This window comes from Vulpes lagopus, chromosome 5, assembly GCF_018345385.1.
Source record: "Vulpes lagopus strain Blue_001 chromosome 5, ASM1834538v1, whole genome shotgun sequence".
Taxonomy (NCBI): Eukaryota; Metazoa; Chordata; class Mammalia; order Carnivora; family Canidae; genus Vulpes; species Vulpes lagopus.
The window spans coordinates 17,802,122-17,819,893 of NC_054828.1; the positions used below are offsets into that span (position 1 = coordinate 17,802,122).

Genomic DNA, 17,772 nt, shown 5'->3' on the forward strand with positions numbered 1-17,772 from the left:
TGGAAAGCAGAAAGCAGCAGGCCCCCAAATGACCAGAACTCTTATAGGACTGGAAATAGCTCCTGTTTCCTCAAGCCAGAGTAGAAAGAACTCATAAGGAGGAATGGGATAGAGTCCTCCAAAAGGCAGGAGTTAGGAGTGGAATTAAATCAGCCCTAGATAGAAGGTGGCTACTGGCAGACCCTAAGAAAAGCTTAAAAGCAAGTTACAAAAGGATAAAAATAATTCCATGTAACTTAATGGGCTGCCAGAACAAAATTCAACACTGTATAAAGGAATTCAATAAAACCCACCACCCAACAGAGTAAAATGTACAATGTCCACATCCATCCAAAATAACGAGACATGCAAAGGAGCAAGAACACGTGAGCCAATAACGAGAGAAAAATCAATGAATAGAAACAGACACTAAAAATGAGATGATGGAATTATCAGAAGACATGAAATGAGCATATTATAAATATGTTCTGTATAGTCAAGTAAATAAAGACATGAACCCATTGAGGAGAGAAAACAAAAACATTTATTTTTTAAAAGATTTTATTTATTTATTCATGAGAGACACTCACAGAGTGGCAGAGACACAGGCAGAGGGAGAAGCAAGCTCCTCACAGGGAGCCCAATGCAGGACTCAATCCCAAGACCCCAGGGTTACAACCTAAGCCAGAGGCAGAAGCTCACCACTGAGCCACCCAGGTGCCTTGAGAACATCTTAGGTAAATAAAACTTGTAGAGATGAAAAAACTATTTGAAGTGCAAAGTACACAATCTGGATTTAATAGCCTAAGACAGTGCAGAAGATAGTCAACTTGAAGACATCACAACAGGTCCTTGAAAAAAACACAGCACAGAAACAGAGGGGGAAGAATATGAAAAGAGCATTAGACACTCGGGATAACACTGAGTGAACCAACATTCACTAACTGGAGGCTGAGGGGGAAAAAGGGAAGGGGAAAGACAGGAAAAAAAAAGAATGGCTAAAAATTTTCCAAATCTGATGAAAAGGAGAAACAGAAGTCCAAGAATCTTGACAAACCATAAGCAGAATAATAATAATAAAAAGCATGCCAAGGCACACAGTAATTTAGCAGTAATTGCTAAAACACTGTGATAAAAGGCAATCTTATGAAGAACAAAGATAAAAATGACAGCATACTTGTGTTCAGAATCTATGTGATCAAAAGATAATAGGCAAATCACTAAAATATTTAAAGAAACACAGGAAATCTAGGACTCTATATTCAGCAAAAATACCTTCCCAAAAATTGGAGGCAAAATGAATCTAAAAAAACAAACAACAAAGAGTAGAAAAGGAATCCACCAAGAGCAGACACACACTAAATAACTATTAAAGGCAATTCTTTAAGCAGAAAACAGTGTATCAAATGGAAATCAGTATCTACATAAAAGACAGGTTTGTCCCCGGTTCCAAAATGTAGGTTCCTATGGACTTAAAGTGGACTGTGTGGCCTAGCCTGGAAAATGTAACCCTTGTTTCTATCACTTCCATTTGAAGAACACACTTCGCAGTTTTCACAACATCAGCTTAATGCACTTTTAGAATGCACACTCTGAAATTGAGGATATGTGTACTGCAGTTTCTCTATGGTTTTCACATAAAATACATGCACACACACACATATATATATATACACACATATACACATTTTAAGTAGGCTTTACACTCAATATGGGACTTGAACTCAACTCTGAGATCAAGAATTGGACATGCTACAGACTGAGCCAGCCAGGCACCCCTAAAATATTTTATATATACTATAATACTCAGTTAACAAAAAGTACCACCTTAATAATAAAGATGCTAGTGTTTACTCTTTGTAAAAATGAAGTATTTCAAGTGTTTGAGAGCAACTTTTTTTTTCATTCCTTCATTTTGTTTCCAAAAGAATGGAATAGTTTAATGGCAAATATTTTTAAGTTTTGAAAGTTTAATTATTTTTTTAAAGATTTAATTTATTTATTCATGAGAATACACAGAGGAGAGAGAGGAGAGAGGCAGAGACACAGGGAGAGGGAGAAGCAGGCTCCATGCAGGGAGCCTGACGTGGGATTCGATCCTGGGTCTCCAGAATCAGGCCCTGGGCCGTAGGCGGCGCTAAACCACTGAGCCACCAGGGCTGCCCGAAAGTTTAATTATTAAGTGCTAAAAAAGGGTCATACAAATTTTCCCTATACATTTTCTGCTTCATTTTATTTAGGAAAATTATATTTGTTACAGAAATTTTTGCAAATTGGTAGATTCTTTAAGTATGGAGATATCTTTCCTATTCCACCCTCTATTTTTCTATAATCTATACGTCCTAGATCTTCTTTCTTAGGCAATAAATCATTGTGATTTATTGTACCTACAATCAGAAATGGACTTCATTTTTATGCCTTGGCTGCCTCCTAGCCTCCTGACCTCACACAGTTACCTAATTTCCCTGTACTATGTCATCAATCTCCACAACTGCCCTGAGGCTGAATGAGATAAGGTGTACAAAGCCCTTAGCGCAATGTCAAGCATGGCACAAGCACTCACATGTAGCATTCTCTCTTTTTCCTCCCAACACTCTTGTGAAGCAATAAGGAATAGATGATAGCAATTTTGGAGGAAGGCACCAACACCCACGATTCAATTTGAGCTCCCTTAAAATCCCATAATGGATTGAACTCAGCTAGGTGTTGATGTTAAACTAAACTTTTCAATAGAGCTGCTCCCTTAGAAGGAAGTAAGTCATGGATCCTCTCACCTTCTTAGATAATATGTGATAATGCTCTCATTAACATATGTTGGGCAAAATGAAAGGGAACAAAATTATGCAGTTGCTTTAAAAGTGTGTGATTTCCCCAAATACATTTAACCTAGATATCTACTGGCATTTTGACTTTATTTATTATATTGAAGGACAGACCAGAGAGACTTCAAACTCAGAGATCAGAGCGCATCTGCATCTGTTTATTTTCTTGTTCAGTAAAGTATTTGTCTTATTATTATGGTTAGACTAAAAATAAGGAAAAAAACATAAAACAGAATAAAAAAGAGTCCTTTAATTTCAGCCTACATTAAACTCTGATGTTGATAAAAGCTTAAGGCACTTTAAGAAAATTGGCTCTACCTAGGAGAGAACAGAATACAGTACCATGCCAACACATGGAAGGCCACATATAAGTAGGTGCAAAGAAAGGTTTTTTAAGAATTAAAGTTTTTTTAAGAATTTTGTGCTACTTAATTTCAAATTTGTTTAGGAGCAAATTTTTGCACGTGTCTTCTTTGGTTATTGTTGGTATACAAAAATACCTCCATTTTAGGAAAACACAAAGATAAAAGGTCAGGAACAAATTCAATGCCTCTCAAGCTGTATTCCCAGGTCCCCTTTTCTTGGTTTACCAGATACTCAATAACTGCAACAATGAATACAAGACATAACTCATTCCAATAAGTAGTTAAATTTATCTCAAATAGTAATAAGAATCAGCTACTATGCCCTGGATGTTCAGACAATCTGGAATTCAAATCCTTTTTAGTCTAAATCCTATTAATTTCAAGATAGAAGATCTTATTATGCCCCAACTAAACTAACCCAGGTACATTCGAAATGCCTGTCATAAATTTTACTAGCTGTATTCTTTGAGGTTTCCATTACTATAACCAACCCAGATCAACCCATGGTGATTTATGTGCCAGGAAAATGAGTAATGACTAAGTTCTTTACAATCAATATTCCTGGAATCCTTTCAAATAATCAATTAGGGAGGAAATGCTGATGATGGGGAAGGCTATGAATGTATGAGTGCAGGGAATAATATATGGGAAATCCTGGTACCTTCCTTTCAATTTTGCTGTGAACCTGTAACTGCTGTAAAATTTGTCTTAAAAAATTACAGTACATTTATATTTGCCATCTAGTCCTATGAAACATACCTAAAAGTTTCAATTTCATACACTGACTTAAAAAAAAATTGAAAACATTAATATAACACATTAAACATTCCAAGAGCAGAAGACATATTTTTAGAAAGGACAAGGTAATAAAAGCCTAAGTATCTGTTTAAGCAGCTCTGTACAATGACATTATTACCTACATCCTCAAATCCTTTCATAGCCTAGATGGGTGCCATAGAAAGATTCAGAAAATTATACTAAGATGGGTAATAATGAAATTAATGTAAAATGCAACTATTATGCATCTATGAAACATAATAGTGCTGAAACTTGATTGATCCCAGAGTCCCGGGATCAAGTTCTGCATTGGGCTCTCCAAGGAGCCTGCTTCTTCCTCTGCCTATGTCTCTGCCTCTCTCTGGGTTCCTCATGAATAAATAAAATCTTAAAAAAAGAAAAAAAAAAGAGACCTGGAAAACTTCACAGCTACCCCTAACTAGAGAATTGGGAGCATTATTAAAAACAGTCTCAATAGGTGGGGTGCCTGAGTGGCTCAGTAGGTTAAGTGTCCGACTCTTGGTTTTGGCTCAGATAGTGATCTCATGGATCATAGAACTGAGCCCTTGTATAGGACTCCACACTCAACAGAGTTGGCTTGGGATTCTCTCTTCCCCTCTCTAATAAATACATAAATATTAAAACAAAACAAAACAAAACAGTATCAATAGGTGTCAGCTACAACTCACCTTCACATTGGAGCCAGCATAAAGCCTCTGAGCCAACAATCTTCCTGCCTGGATTGCTACTGGGGTGAGCTCCAGCTTCCCCTCCAATATATCACCAATGGCATAGATGTAAGGCACATTGGTCTGCTCTTCATCTGTGACAGGTATTTTTCCAGTCCTGAAAATTCATTCAGTTATAATTATTAATTACCACTATTAAGTAAAACAAAATCTCCTTTCTCCCAAAGAAGCCCAAAACTGTGATTCTAGCTAAGGCCAACATTCTAATGCATTAACTTAAAAATACATACGTCAGGGGCAACTGGATTGCTCAGTTAAGCATCTGACTCTTGATTTCAGCTCAAGTCATGATCTCAGGGTTGTGGGATCAAGCCCTATATCAGCTCTGCACTGAATGTGGAGCCTGCTAAAGATCCTCTCTCACCCTCTGCTTCTCCCCCATGCCCCAAGCACTCTCCTTCTCTTAAAAAAAATTAAAATAAGGGGCCTCTGGGTGGCTCAGTTGGTTAAAAAAAATAAAAATAAAAAAATAAAATAAAAAATTTTTAAAAATTCTTAAAAAGCTTAGAGACAATTCTGGAATAAGAAAAGAGTAAGAAACTCTGGGGGGTTTCAACAGTGGTTAAGAACATGCAGGTGGATACTAGGGGTGCCTGGCTAGCTTGGTGGGAGGAATGTGCGACTCTTGATCTCAGGGTTCTGAGTGTGAGCCCCACGTTGGGTGTAGAGATTACCTAACTAAATAAAACAAACAAAAAAAGAATATAAAGATTCTAAACTGTAATAATCAGGTCTGTTAGTTATCACCTCTATGATGCTGGGAAGGCTATTTAATGTCACTAAGCTTCATTCTCCCAGGGGAAAATGGAAACCATGTATTGGGAATGGGAACCATAATACTGGGAATACCAGTAAGAAGGAAAAGGATACCATCTTCTACTTTAAGGGGCAGTGAGGACTGAATGAAAATGTGTACAAAATATTTAGCACAAAAGGCCATGGCTCATAGTAAGTGCAGAGTAAGTGTTAGCTGTTAACATAACACAAAATCTAAGCCTTGGACCCACTGGAAACCGGCTAGCAGGTTTATTAAGCTGATGGAACATTTGGTCTGCTAAACCTTACTGATGACCTCCTCAACAACTGTCTCTTCATTCACCCTAGTAAAAAATGAATAAAACAAAAATCCTCACAATCAGATTAGGGAAGTCTCTTCTCTAGAAGATAAGATTATTCCAGTAAAAGGGAAAGCAACCTGCATTTTTAGTTTCCCAGACATTTGGCATTCACAGTGCTTGTTTTTACTTGGTTTAAGGAAGGGGATATTGGAAAACAGCCTCAGGCAGCAGATAAGCAGATACCACCCAGGTCAGTTATCTCAACTAGTGCTACAGTCCAGAACGTTTTAACTTTTAACCTTGAAAAGTTTTTGATACTTGTAGCTGTCACTAGAAATACAGTGACCACTCATCATCCTAAAATTTGGTAGCTCTAAACTTGGTTCAATTTATATATTTAATGAGGCTCAAAGCACACACCTGCAATTAACTGTGGGGTTAGATTCTTTTTCTGTACCCTAAACATTAAAGAAACAAAATGCAAGCTGATCTTCCATTTAGATTCTGAAAAGGGGAAAGAAGTAAAAACAGAAAATACTACTGTGAATAGCACTGAGAGTTTTCTTCAATATAATGACAACTAACTAAAAATCTAAAACTTCATTATTAATCAGTATTATAAAATAACTGGAACACTAATTCAGTAAGACATAATAAATTTTTTTCTTACTTTTCATTTATTTTTACTCCCACGGTTTCTAAGCCAATTTTTCTTGTGCAAGCATCTCTTCCTATTGCCAGCAATACCTGAAAAATTATTAATATATCAGTGGCTGTTACAAAAGATTGCATATAAGTTACTTAATCATTAAGCCAATCTCATTGCATTTTCCAGACCTGGAAAGAAATATTTCACTAAGAAAATACTGCAAGAGTTTAAACAAATTAAAATCTTAAAATATATATATATATAGCCATTGAATAGGATACAGTAGAAATCCTTACCCATTTATTAAGAAAAAGAAAGTTAACAATTCCTTTATAAATCTAGCCAAGTTTAGGGACAAATAAAGCATAGCCTATGACTGAACTACTTTTTTTTAAAGTAGTGAGCTAGAGAAATTAAAATTTTTAAGGACAGAGAAGTTCTAGCTCATTTTAAAAGTTGGATGTCCTTTTCAGCTCTTTGACAAATGATGTTTTAAAGTTACATTAAAGAAAATCTGAAGCCATCCCTATACTAAAACAAATTGTAATACCACAAGCAATAACAATGTCTCAGAATGGGAACATAATCAAGGGTTTTGGAAATAGCAAGCAGCCATTGTATATACCCAGCAAATAACCAATAAGCACATTATCTGCTTTCTAATGAATAATGACCTGGGTCCTCTCCTTACCGTATTATACTCTCCTTCAATGGTTTCACTACTACTGGTGGACTGAGCTACCACCCTGAGTCGGCCTGGTGTCCCTGCTTCAATTTGTTCAACCTATAAAAGTAATAAAGTTTCACTTACTCCACAATAAGGACAAGTACCAAGCCTTTTCTATCAGGTCAACCCAAAGTTAAAACACAAAATCTGGCTCGAAAGGTCTTTCATGTCTCATCTCCCTCACCTTAACATCATGAGGATAATACGAGATTTTTCTATTTTATCCCCTTCTTTCTTATTGTTTGTTTGCTAGAGGGGCTTTCTTTCAAATAGTTCCCAAACAGAATAAAATTCAAAGAGAAAATTGGGAGAGAAAAAAGTCAGAGACCCTGGTAACCCAGTAAAATGTTATGTGCACATATTTATTTTACTAGGGGATAGTCCACAAGATTCTCAAGGTGCTCACAACTCTCTAAATGTTAAGACATTATAAAGGAATGGTCAATTAATCTTCAACAGAGAAGGAAAGAATATGCAATAGAAAAAAGACAGTCTCTTCAACAAATGATGTGAGGAAAACTAGACAGCTTCATGCAAAAAAAAAAAAGAAAAGAAAAGAAATGAAATTTGCCCACTTCCTTACACCACACACAAAAATAAACTCAAACTGGATTAAGGACCTAAATGTTGAGACCTGAAACCATAAAAATCCTAGAAGACAACACAGGCAGTAACTTCTTTGACATTGGCTTTAGCAACAATTTTCTAGATAGGTCTCCTAGGCAAGGGAAAAAAAAAAAAAAGCAAAAATGAACTATTGGGATTACATCAAAATAAAAAGCTCTTGCAAAGCAAAGGAAACAATCAACAAAAGTATAAGAGAATACTTTCTACTTCTGTAGAATGAGAGATGAGATTTGCAAATGACATATCTGATAAAAGGTTAGCATCCAAAACATATAAAGAATTTATATAAAAAAATTTATACAACTCAACACCAAAAAACCAAATAATCCAATTAAAAAGTGGGCACCTGAGTGGCTCAGTTGGCTAAGCATCTGACTTCTGATCTCAAACCAGATCTTGATCTCAGAGTCATGAATTTAAGCCCAACGGAGCTTACTTAAAAAAAAAAAAAAAAAAAAAAAAAAGGGGAGAAGACATAAACAGAAAGGCATCTCCAAAGGCATCCAGATGGCCAACAGACACATGAAAAGATTGTCAACAATATTCATCATCAGGAAAATGCATATCAAAACCACAATGAGGAGGAGGCGCCCAGGTGGTTCAGTCAGTTAAGCATCTGCCTTTATTTACACTGCTGGGGATTTACCCCAAAGACACTGATGCAGTGAAACATTGGGACACCTGCATCCTGATATTTCTAGCAGCAATGTCCACAATAGCCAAAATGTGGAAGGAGCCTCAGTGTCCACTGAAAGATGAATGGATAAAGAAGATGTGATATATGTATAAAATGGAATATTACTCAGCCATTAGAAACAGCAAATATCCACAATTTGCTTCGACATGGATGGAACTGGAGGGTATTATGCTGAGTGAAGTAAGTCAATCGGAGAAGGACAAACATTACATGGCCTCATTCATTTGGGAAATATAAAAAATAGTGAAAGGGAATAAAGGGGAAAGGAGAGAAAATGAGTGGGAAATATCAGAGAGGGAGACAGAACATGAGAGACTCCTAACTCTGGGAAATGAACAAGGGGTGGTGGAAAGGGAGGTGGGCAGGGGGTGGGGGGTGACTGGGTGACGGGCACTGAGGGGGGCACTTGAGGGGATGAGCATTGGGTATTATGCTATATGTTGGCAAATTGAACTCCAATTAAAAATAAATAAATAAATTGCTTTAACAAACATGAAAAAAAATGCATCTGCCTTTAGCTCAGGTTATGATGCCTGCCTGGGTCCTGGGACTGAACCCCTCATCAAGCTGTCTGCTCCATGGGGAGTCGGCTTTTCCCTTTCTCTCTGCTCCTTAACCCCCACTCATTTTCTCTCTAAAATAAATAAATTTTTTTTTAAAAACACAATGAGGAATCACTTCACATCTGTCAGACGGCTAAAATAAAAAACACAAAAAATAGCAAGTATTGGCATGGAAGTGGAGAAACAGGAACCCTCACACATTGTTGGTGGGAATGCAAACTGGCATAGCCACTGTGGAAGACAATATGGAGGTTCCTTAAAAAATAAAAAATAGGGATGCCTGGGAGACTCAGTGGTTGAGTGTATGCTTTTGGCTCAGGGCGTGATCCTGGGGTTCTACATCGGGTTCCCTGCACTGACCCTGCTTCTCCCTCTGCCTATGTCTCTGCCTGTCTCTCTGTGTCTCTCATGAACAAATAAAATCTTAATTTTTTAATTATTATTTTTAATATATTTCTTATTGAAGTTCGATTTGCCAACATATAGTTTTTAACACCTAGTGCTCATCCTGTCAAGTGTCCCCCTCAATGCCCATCACCCAGTCACCCTAAATAAAATCTTTTAAAAAATTTAAAAATACAGGGGTATCTGGATGACTCAGTCAGGCATCCACCCCTTGGTTTCAGCTCAGGTCATGATCTCAAAGTCCTGGGATCAAGCTTCACAGTGGGCTCTGTACTAAGTGCAAATCTGCTTAACCCTTTCCATCCCTCTCTGCCCCTCCCTCCATTCATGTGTACACACTCTCTCTAGAATAAATAAAATCTTTTTTTTTTTTTAATTAAAAATAGGGCAGCCCGAGTGGCTCAGCAGATTAGTGCCGCCTTCAGACCAGGGCATGATCCTGGAGACCCAGGACTGAGTCCCACATTGGGCTCCCTGCATGGAGCCTGCATCTCCCTCTGCCTGTGTCTCTGTCTAGACTCTCTCTGTGTGTCTCTCATGAATAAATAAATAAAATCTTTAAAAAAAAATTTTTTTTTAATTTAAAAATTAAAAATAGAACTACCATATGATCCAGCAATTGCACTATCAGGAATTTACCCAAAAGATATAAAAACATTAATTTGAAAGGATAAATGTACTGTTATGTTCACTGCAGTATTATCTACAATAGCCAAATTACAGAAGCAGCCCAAGCATCCATCAATAGATGAATAAAGATGTGGTTTATACAAACAATGGAATATTAGCCATAAAAAAGAATGAAATCTTGCCATTTGCAACAACATGGATGGAACTAGAGAGTATAATGCTAAGCAAAATAAGTCAGAGAAAGACCAAAAAAACCTATGATTTCATTCACATGTGGAGTTAAAGAAACAAAACAAATGAACAACAACAACAGAGACAAATCAAAAAAACCAACTCTTATTAGAGAATAGATGGTTCCCAGAGGGCAGGCTGGGGCGGGGGCGGGGGCGGGGGGGGGGGTAGATGGATGAGTGAAATAGGTGATAGGGATTAAGGAGGGCACTTATCATGATGAGCACTAACATGTTGCTAATGACTATATTGCACACTTGAAACTAATATAACACTGCATGTTAACTACACTGGAATTAAAAAAAAAAGACATTATAGGAATAGGTTACTCTTCTATCAGGCAACACGTACATCCAGCTGTTGTTTTCTAACCACAGTCCTAGTGGAAACATAGGATATCTACCTCCACTCCTTAAAAAAACTCTAGTAATTATAAAGTAAAGGGATGTCCAAAGAGAAGCATTTAAAAAAAAAAAAAGAGAGAGAGAGAGAACCTAAGGTAAGAAAGTTGAGAGGAGAGTATTATTATTATTAATTATTAATCTGCAGACAAGAACAAAGCTGTTGGGGTGCCTGGGTGGCTCAGTGGTTGAGCATCTGCCTTAGGCTCAGGTCATGATCCCAGGGTTCTGGGATCAAGCCCCACACTGGGATCCCTGCTCAGTGGGAAGCCTGCTTCTCCCCCTCCCTTTGCCTGTCCCCCAGCTTGTGCTGCCAAATAAATAAAAATCACAGGTGAGGCTAATGGTTTATAATGCTGAAAGAAAGCTCCCATCACCCACCCCAATGCTTTCTCTCCTGCCTTTTAAACCTAAGTATAGAAACAATAAATCTATCAGCAACTCCACTTACTTTTATTGGTACAAACTGTCTTATAAACTTGACACCATGTTCTTCCATATGTTCACCAATTTTGTTGGCCATGTCCTGGTCAAATCCTCTAAGGAGAATGGATCGTACCATAACAGTAACATCTAAACCAATGCCAGCAAGAAATCCAGCACATTCCAGGGCAACATAGGATGCTCCAACCACCAGGGTCTTACCCGGGCAATAAGGTAAGGAAAAAAGATCATCACTGAAAGGAAATTTTAAAAAAAAGAAAAAAAAGAAAAGAAAGAAGGAAAAAAAGAAATTGAAAATGGTCATATGTGAATAATGACTAAATGAAAGTAAAATTTTTGGTTTCTTAAGGATGATACACTTTTAATATTAAAAACATTCAATTAGCTACACACATAATATATGGAAAGTGTTTGCAAGGCCTTAGACACTGTCCCTTTCTTTCCACTCAGTTGCTTTGGGAGTAGCTCAAGCTGCTCATGGCCAAACAGCTCACCGCCCGATTTCTGACGTTAGTCCCAGCTCGTGGTCAAACAAAATAATCCCGAACGGTCTGGAATAACTGTCCACTAATGTGTTTAATATCGTATTTTCGCAAATCAAACCCCCATCCCTCATCTCATCACTTAGCTCTCTCCGAGGTAAAAATCTGTATTACTTTTTATTTAGAACACCAATTATCAAGAGTGGGGAGAAGAGTTGGAGAAAACTTGCAACATAACTGTTTTGTAAAATAAAAACCAGCTCTAAAAGGTAAAACCCAACAAAATCTTTTAGTCAAGAATATACAGGACATGAGAGAGATCACAAAGGCATTGTTGGGAAATTATTTTTTAAAATATGAGAAGGGAAGCTATCCAAGACAACAGAGAACTGTTACCATCCGAGCTGCCCCTATATGAAGCACAAGGGAAAAAAAAAATCATATCCTTGCCCCGAAAAAGGGCCCGAAAGGAAATAATTTATAACATAATCAGAAACTCCTTGGGCAAAAAACACCCAAGAGGACATATTTATCAACAACCTGTCATAATTTCGTCATAATGTAAAATTCCTGATTGAATTCCAAATGTGAATGGCTATGTCACCGTACGATCACCTGATGGGCAAAAATAAATCACACAGCCAAACCTTGCCTGACTCACTATTTCAGATGGCCAGCCTACAGTGACATTATAACCTTGCAAACAGCATGAGGAGGGACGAGGGTTTAATAAATCTACATGACCTGCCATCCTGTCATTGTTTTAGTGTCCCCATGAATATTCTTCTGGTTTTATGTTTTATACATTTATAACACACACTCGCACATATATACATTTCAAACATAAATCTATATGTCGGCAGTGATGTTAACCGGGTAGTAAAAAGACCGATGTTTACGGCTTTGAATTCTCTCAATGTTCTCTCGCATAAAATGATTTTTCCCGTGTTTTTTTCCCAACTCCCTGTCCCTTTTGGGCAAAAAATGTGGCAAAATACTTTGAAGTTCTAGGAAATGGACTGAATGGGTTTGAAGAAAAAGCCTAAAAAAAAAAAAAAAAAAAACGGGAAAAGCATAAATCTAAAATGAGTTTCTCTTTCCCCCACAAGGTCCCCTTACCTGCTGATGCAGTACTCTCTGTCACCGGGGATTCCCAAGTAACGTGGCCTCTCACCAGTAGCAATGAGAAATCTCTCTGCTGAATAAATTTTTTCTTTGCCTTTGTTATTTGTTGCCTGCAAAGAAACCAATGTCAACTTTTAATAAGTTATTATTCATTAGAATTGCAGACTTTATAATTAACAAAGGCCATTCACCACATTATCCAATTTGATCGTCACAAAAATCTGGTAATACCCAATAAGATGTTAAGGCTCTGAGTAATTAATACATTTGTTTAAAATCATAAATCTAACAAGCAGCAACACTCAAATCAGGTCATCTGGCCCCAAATCCAGTACTCTTACACTACCACCCCACAAAAGAAAGCCCTGTAAGATGTGACTGCAAAATCACCAAACTGGACAATTTGGGTCACCATGGCTTTTATTTTATTAAGATAATCACTTTCTTTTTCCTCCCCTACCCCCAACCAAAGTTTAAAACAAACAAAAGCTACTCAGGGTGTCACACAATTACCTTAATCCTATGAGGACCCACAAACTGTCCATATGCGTTCTCATAGGTCACCTTTTTCTCCCGCAGAGCTACCCGGTAGCCCCAGTTCAGAGAGCTAATGTGGTTCTGTACAGCTTCTGTCATTTTATCCCAGTCATGTTTAACTGCACAAGAAGATAAGACAAAATGCTTTTAGCTTTTCAACTGCCTGGCAAAGATCATTTCTCAGCAACTATTCACATGGAATATGAAGAGCAGAGCTTTTAATCTAAAAGAGCAGGGTTCTTCATTTCAAGCACATCAACTTTTTCATGCTCAAATATTCTTTCTTTTTAAGAAGACCACCATACAATTAAGTCATGCAAGGCCTCCTGGCAATTCTTAAAACTAAGATAACCAGGCATAAACTTTTATAGAAATGAAGAGGATTTATTTTGATTGTAAATACTGATTGTTGGGGTAATGAGGTGTGGTAAAGCCTAGGATTCTGTAGTTTTAACAATCCCCAAAGGATCCTGATGTAGCCAGGTTTGGAGTTACTAAGCTTGTAACAGAGTCTAGACCAGAGACCAGCAAACAAAGGCCAAGTAATGGCCCCACAGCCAAACATAGCCCATCACATTTTTTTTTTTTAAAGATTGTATTCATTTATTTGACAGAGAGAGAGCACAAGCAGGGGGAGTGGCAGGCTCCCCACTGAGTAAGGAGCCCAATGTGGGACTTGATCCCAGGACTTTGGGATCATGATCTGAGCTGAAGGTAGACGTTTAACTGACTGAATCACCCAGGTGTCCCCAACACCTTTTTTTTTTTTTTAAAGATTATTTATTTATTTATTCATAGACACACACACACACACACACACACACAGAAGAGAGAGAGAGAGAGAGAGGTGCAGAGACACAGGCAGAGGGAGAAGCAGGCACCATGCAGGGAGCCTGACGTGGGACTCGATCCAGGGTCTCCAGGATCACGCCCTAGGCTGCAGGCGGCGCTAAACTGCTGCGCCGCCACCGAGGCTGCCCGCCATCACCTTTTTTTTTTTAAATCAAGTGTATACACTCATGATCATTTATTTACATATTATCTAGGGCTTCTGTTGTGCCACTGGGCCACACCCTTAAGTTTGACACAGTAATCAGACTAACTGAACTTTGTGGAATCTTTAACATCTTCAGGGCAATCCTGCCTGTGGTCTAGGTCATTATTTCTCCAGGCAGGCATTATTGGCATGTTGGACTGGATACCTTCTAATTGGAAGGAACTATATATAGTGAAGGATATTTAGCATCACTGGCCTTTGGTCATTCCCAAACCACTGTAATAGCCAACCACATCACCAGTACAATGCTTAGGGTTTACTTAACATATTCTAGTAAAAGGATGCCTAGGAAGCTCAAAGGTCTGACTTTGGCTCAGGTCATGATCGTGGGGTCCTGGGATTGAGCTCCATGCTCAGTGGGGAATCTGCTTCTCCTTCTCCCTCTCTTTCTGCCCCTTCCCCTGTGCACATGTACAAGTGCTCTCTCTCAAATAAATAAAATCCTAAATATTCTAGTAAAAAAACGGGGGTATATGAAATGAGATTGGCAAAATGTTGGTAATTTTTATAGCTAGATGATTGGCACAGGGGGTTGAGTTACACTCATTATTCTTCATTCCTTGGGGACAAAGCAGGAGTGAATCTTGCCCCTTTTTCTAGTGTTGCTAGATGAAGGCCAGATGGGCAGTTTGGCAGGGCTCCCTCAGTGTCCCCCAGTCCTGCCTCCCAGCACCTCACCCTCTCAGCATTGCAACCACAGTGGCTTCTGTAGCTGCTGTTTTCACTGATCTCAAGTCTAACATTTTATGATTATGTGAATTCAGTATTGACAGTCTGCTCTCTCGGGTTCCACAGACCAATTTTTGTGTTGTTATTCCCAGTTCCAGAGGCTGGCCTTTGGGCTGTATTGACTTGATTCACCACTTCCTCCATGGCTAAGCTGCTTATTAATCCTGAATCTAAGATTCAGACTCCTCATTTTCATGACAGATCTTTTGAGTATAAGTTATTGTTTTTAAAGATTTTATTTTTATTTATGAGAGAGAGAGAGAAAGAGAGAGAAGCAGAGATGAGAGACGTAGGCAGAGAGAGAAGCAGGCTCCACGCAGGGAGCCTGATGCGGGACTTGAACCTGGGACTCCAGGATCACAGCCTGGGCCAAAGGCAGGTGCTCAACCGCTGAGACACCCAGGCATCCCTCATTGATAAGTTATTAATGGATGAATGATTGATTTTTTTATCCACTGAAATTTAATATATTAGTGCCTGACTCAAAGGATTCATTTTTTTTTTTAACGCTTTATTTATTTTGGAGGGAGAGAGAGCGAGCATATGTGTCCGTGTACACGCAGGGAGGGGCAGAAGGAGAGGGATTTAAATACAGGGCATGGCTTTCATCAAACCCTTTGGGATTGGTGCTGCCAGCAAACAAAAGAGGAGAGTATAAAAATAGAAAATTATAATTTGTAATGTTTAAATCTGGAAAGGAGGAAGAAGCACAAGATTAAAACTGTTAATTTAGTTGAATAAGTAATTTCTTTAAAGACAAACAACTTTGATTTGGCCAAGTTTTAAAATCCCATTAAAATTCACGGAGATTTTACTGATTTTAATGTACAGATCTGGATTTATGCTGGTAGTGGCTCTTTATCACTCCAGTAACTATATATTTATTAGTTCTTTATTATACAATTCAGAAATAAATTCAACATAAATAAGCATAGCTAATGTTTATCGTTGCATGACAGATACAGAAATATTCATCTGCTGGAAAGATCTGTCGATTCACTAAATATTTTACCACCCACCTGATTACTGAATTTATTAGAATTACACTTAGTTGGTCCTGTTAATAAAAATTCACATTCAGCAGAGGCCTGTATTAACTCTTTTTAAGATTCTAAAGACCCGCTATATATACACTTCCCTACATTTCTAGCTAAATTAAGCAATTCTGTTTCACTCACTTTATTTTTCATAAGAGTGGATAGCTTAAAGCTAACATCAATTAGTACAACATACCAATTTGAGTATTAGATCCTTACATGAATGAATAAAAATTGTGTGACTTGAGTTATATAGCTCCCTGGCCCTGTTACTTACCTAGATTTAAGGGACAGACATGTTCACTGTAAATGCCAGTATGTGGAAATTACAAAGCTATGTAAATCAAAATTTGCTTGGAACAATCTTACTTTTTCCAACAGATTCTAGACTTTTTCAGATTAATAGTCTTGTTACATGTCCTTTCTAAGAGAGTAACTAACTAGTTCAAATATACAACTTCCTGGAGTACCTGTAAATGTTGTTCTACACATTAAAGAACTAAGTGCTTGGCAGAGTCTACCCAATTTATTCAAACCATGAATGGAAGAATTAAAGGCAACAAGTTCAGAGGCAAGGATAAAAACTGTATGTTGAGTGGCAGCTATTTTAACCACACTACTATACTCAATCCTCATCACAAGCAGTGAATGGCAAAGTCAGAAGTTGTGCCAAGGGCTATCTCATTTTAATATCAGGAGGGCTGGGGTGAAGGAAGCTCTTAACTCAAGGGACCCAGAATACCAGCAAAGACTGTGTGTTGCCACTTAACTCCTGTTACCAATTCTACCTCTGGGCCCCCTGGATACATGGTCTGCACTTCGATGATAGTGGTACATCAGTGATTATGGAATCTGTGTACCTATACAATTGCTGTTACTCATCTCTGTATCTCTCCAGGACAGACTCAAATGCAAACAGTGGGCACTCAATAGCAATATTATTTAACTTTACCACTTTAAAATGTCTAATAATTAACTGAAGGGAGACCTCTTGTTCACGGAGGTACATTAAAAGTAGGCTTCCAGGAGGGGAAAGAGTGTATCTAATGGCAGACTCAGTGGGAAGACATTCAGACATGAGAGTAACAATAATTTGGGGAGGGGCACAGAGATGGGATTAGGGACGGATTATCGGTAGATTATGTGTTAAACTCACATTCCATAGGTCAAAAGAGTCACTTTGCCCTGTTTGTTGGCAAGAGAAAAGGCATGGCACCTCAGAAACAAGTAATGAAACTCTCAGTACCAGCCTAAGGCCCCAAAGGTCATAGAGAATAGCCTTGTAAGGATCTGAGGAAAGAAAGATGATCCCAACACAAAAACATTTTTTGAGTAACTGATTTTCTAAGATTCCAAAGTTGGATAAAAAAGTACTGTTGATTTTAAACAGGAAGTAAAAGCATCAAACAAAGGAAGCATAGCTAATGTGAGTAGGAGCAAAATTTTTCAAAGCATTTATTTATTATGCCTTTTTAAAACAATATTTAATAAACTTAATTAAAATTCAGAAAAAGCTACAAAATAATTTACCCTAGCAAATGTCCCATACCCTATAAGATCTCATAACTGTATCAGATACAGTTGGGGAGTTTATCTCTTCAAGGACATGGTGACCTATGTCATTAATTATGAAGCTATACCGGCCTCATTTTTTTCTTCAACCAGATAATACAATCTACTT

The 17,772-nt window shown here is 37.9% G+C and overlaps 1 protein-coding gene across 5 annotated transcripts in view; it reads right to left on the reverse strand.

The window, feature by feature from the left end:
• The window catches only part of TXNRD1 (thioredoxin reductase 1), a 121,971-nt gene that overhangs the window by 21,519 nt on the left and 82,680 nt on the right, over window positions 1–17,772 (reverse strand). For 4 of the 5 annotated variants that reach the window (XM_041757300.1, XM_041757304.1, XM_041757303.1 and 1 more), the window contains 6 exons: window positions 13,245–13,387; window positions 12,726–12,841; window positions 11,132–11,357; window positions 7,091–7,183; window positions 6,421–6,497; window positions 4,633–4,789 (listed from right to left, as the gene is read on the reverse strand). In XM_041757300.1, coding sequence (XP_041613234.1) covers window positions 4,633–4,789; window positions 6,421–6,497; window positions 7,091–7,183; window positions 11,132–11,357; window positions 12,726–12,841; window positions 13,245–13,387 — 812 coding nt within the window. Of the gene's footprint in view, window positions 1–583; window positions 831–4,632; window positions 4,790–6,420; window positions 6,498–7,090; window positions 7,184–11,131; window positions 11,358–12,725; window positions 12,842–13,244; window positions 13,388–17,772 lie in introns of those variants that run through there. The other variant, XM_041757302.1, reaches the window with a different exon arrangement.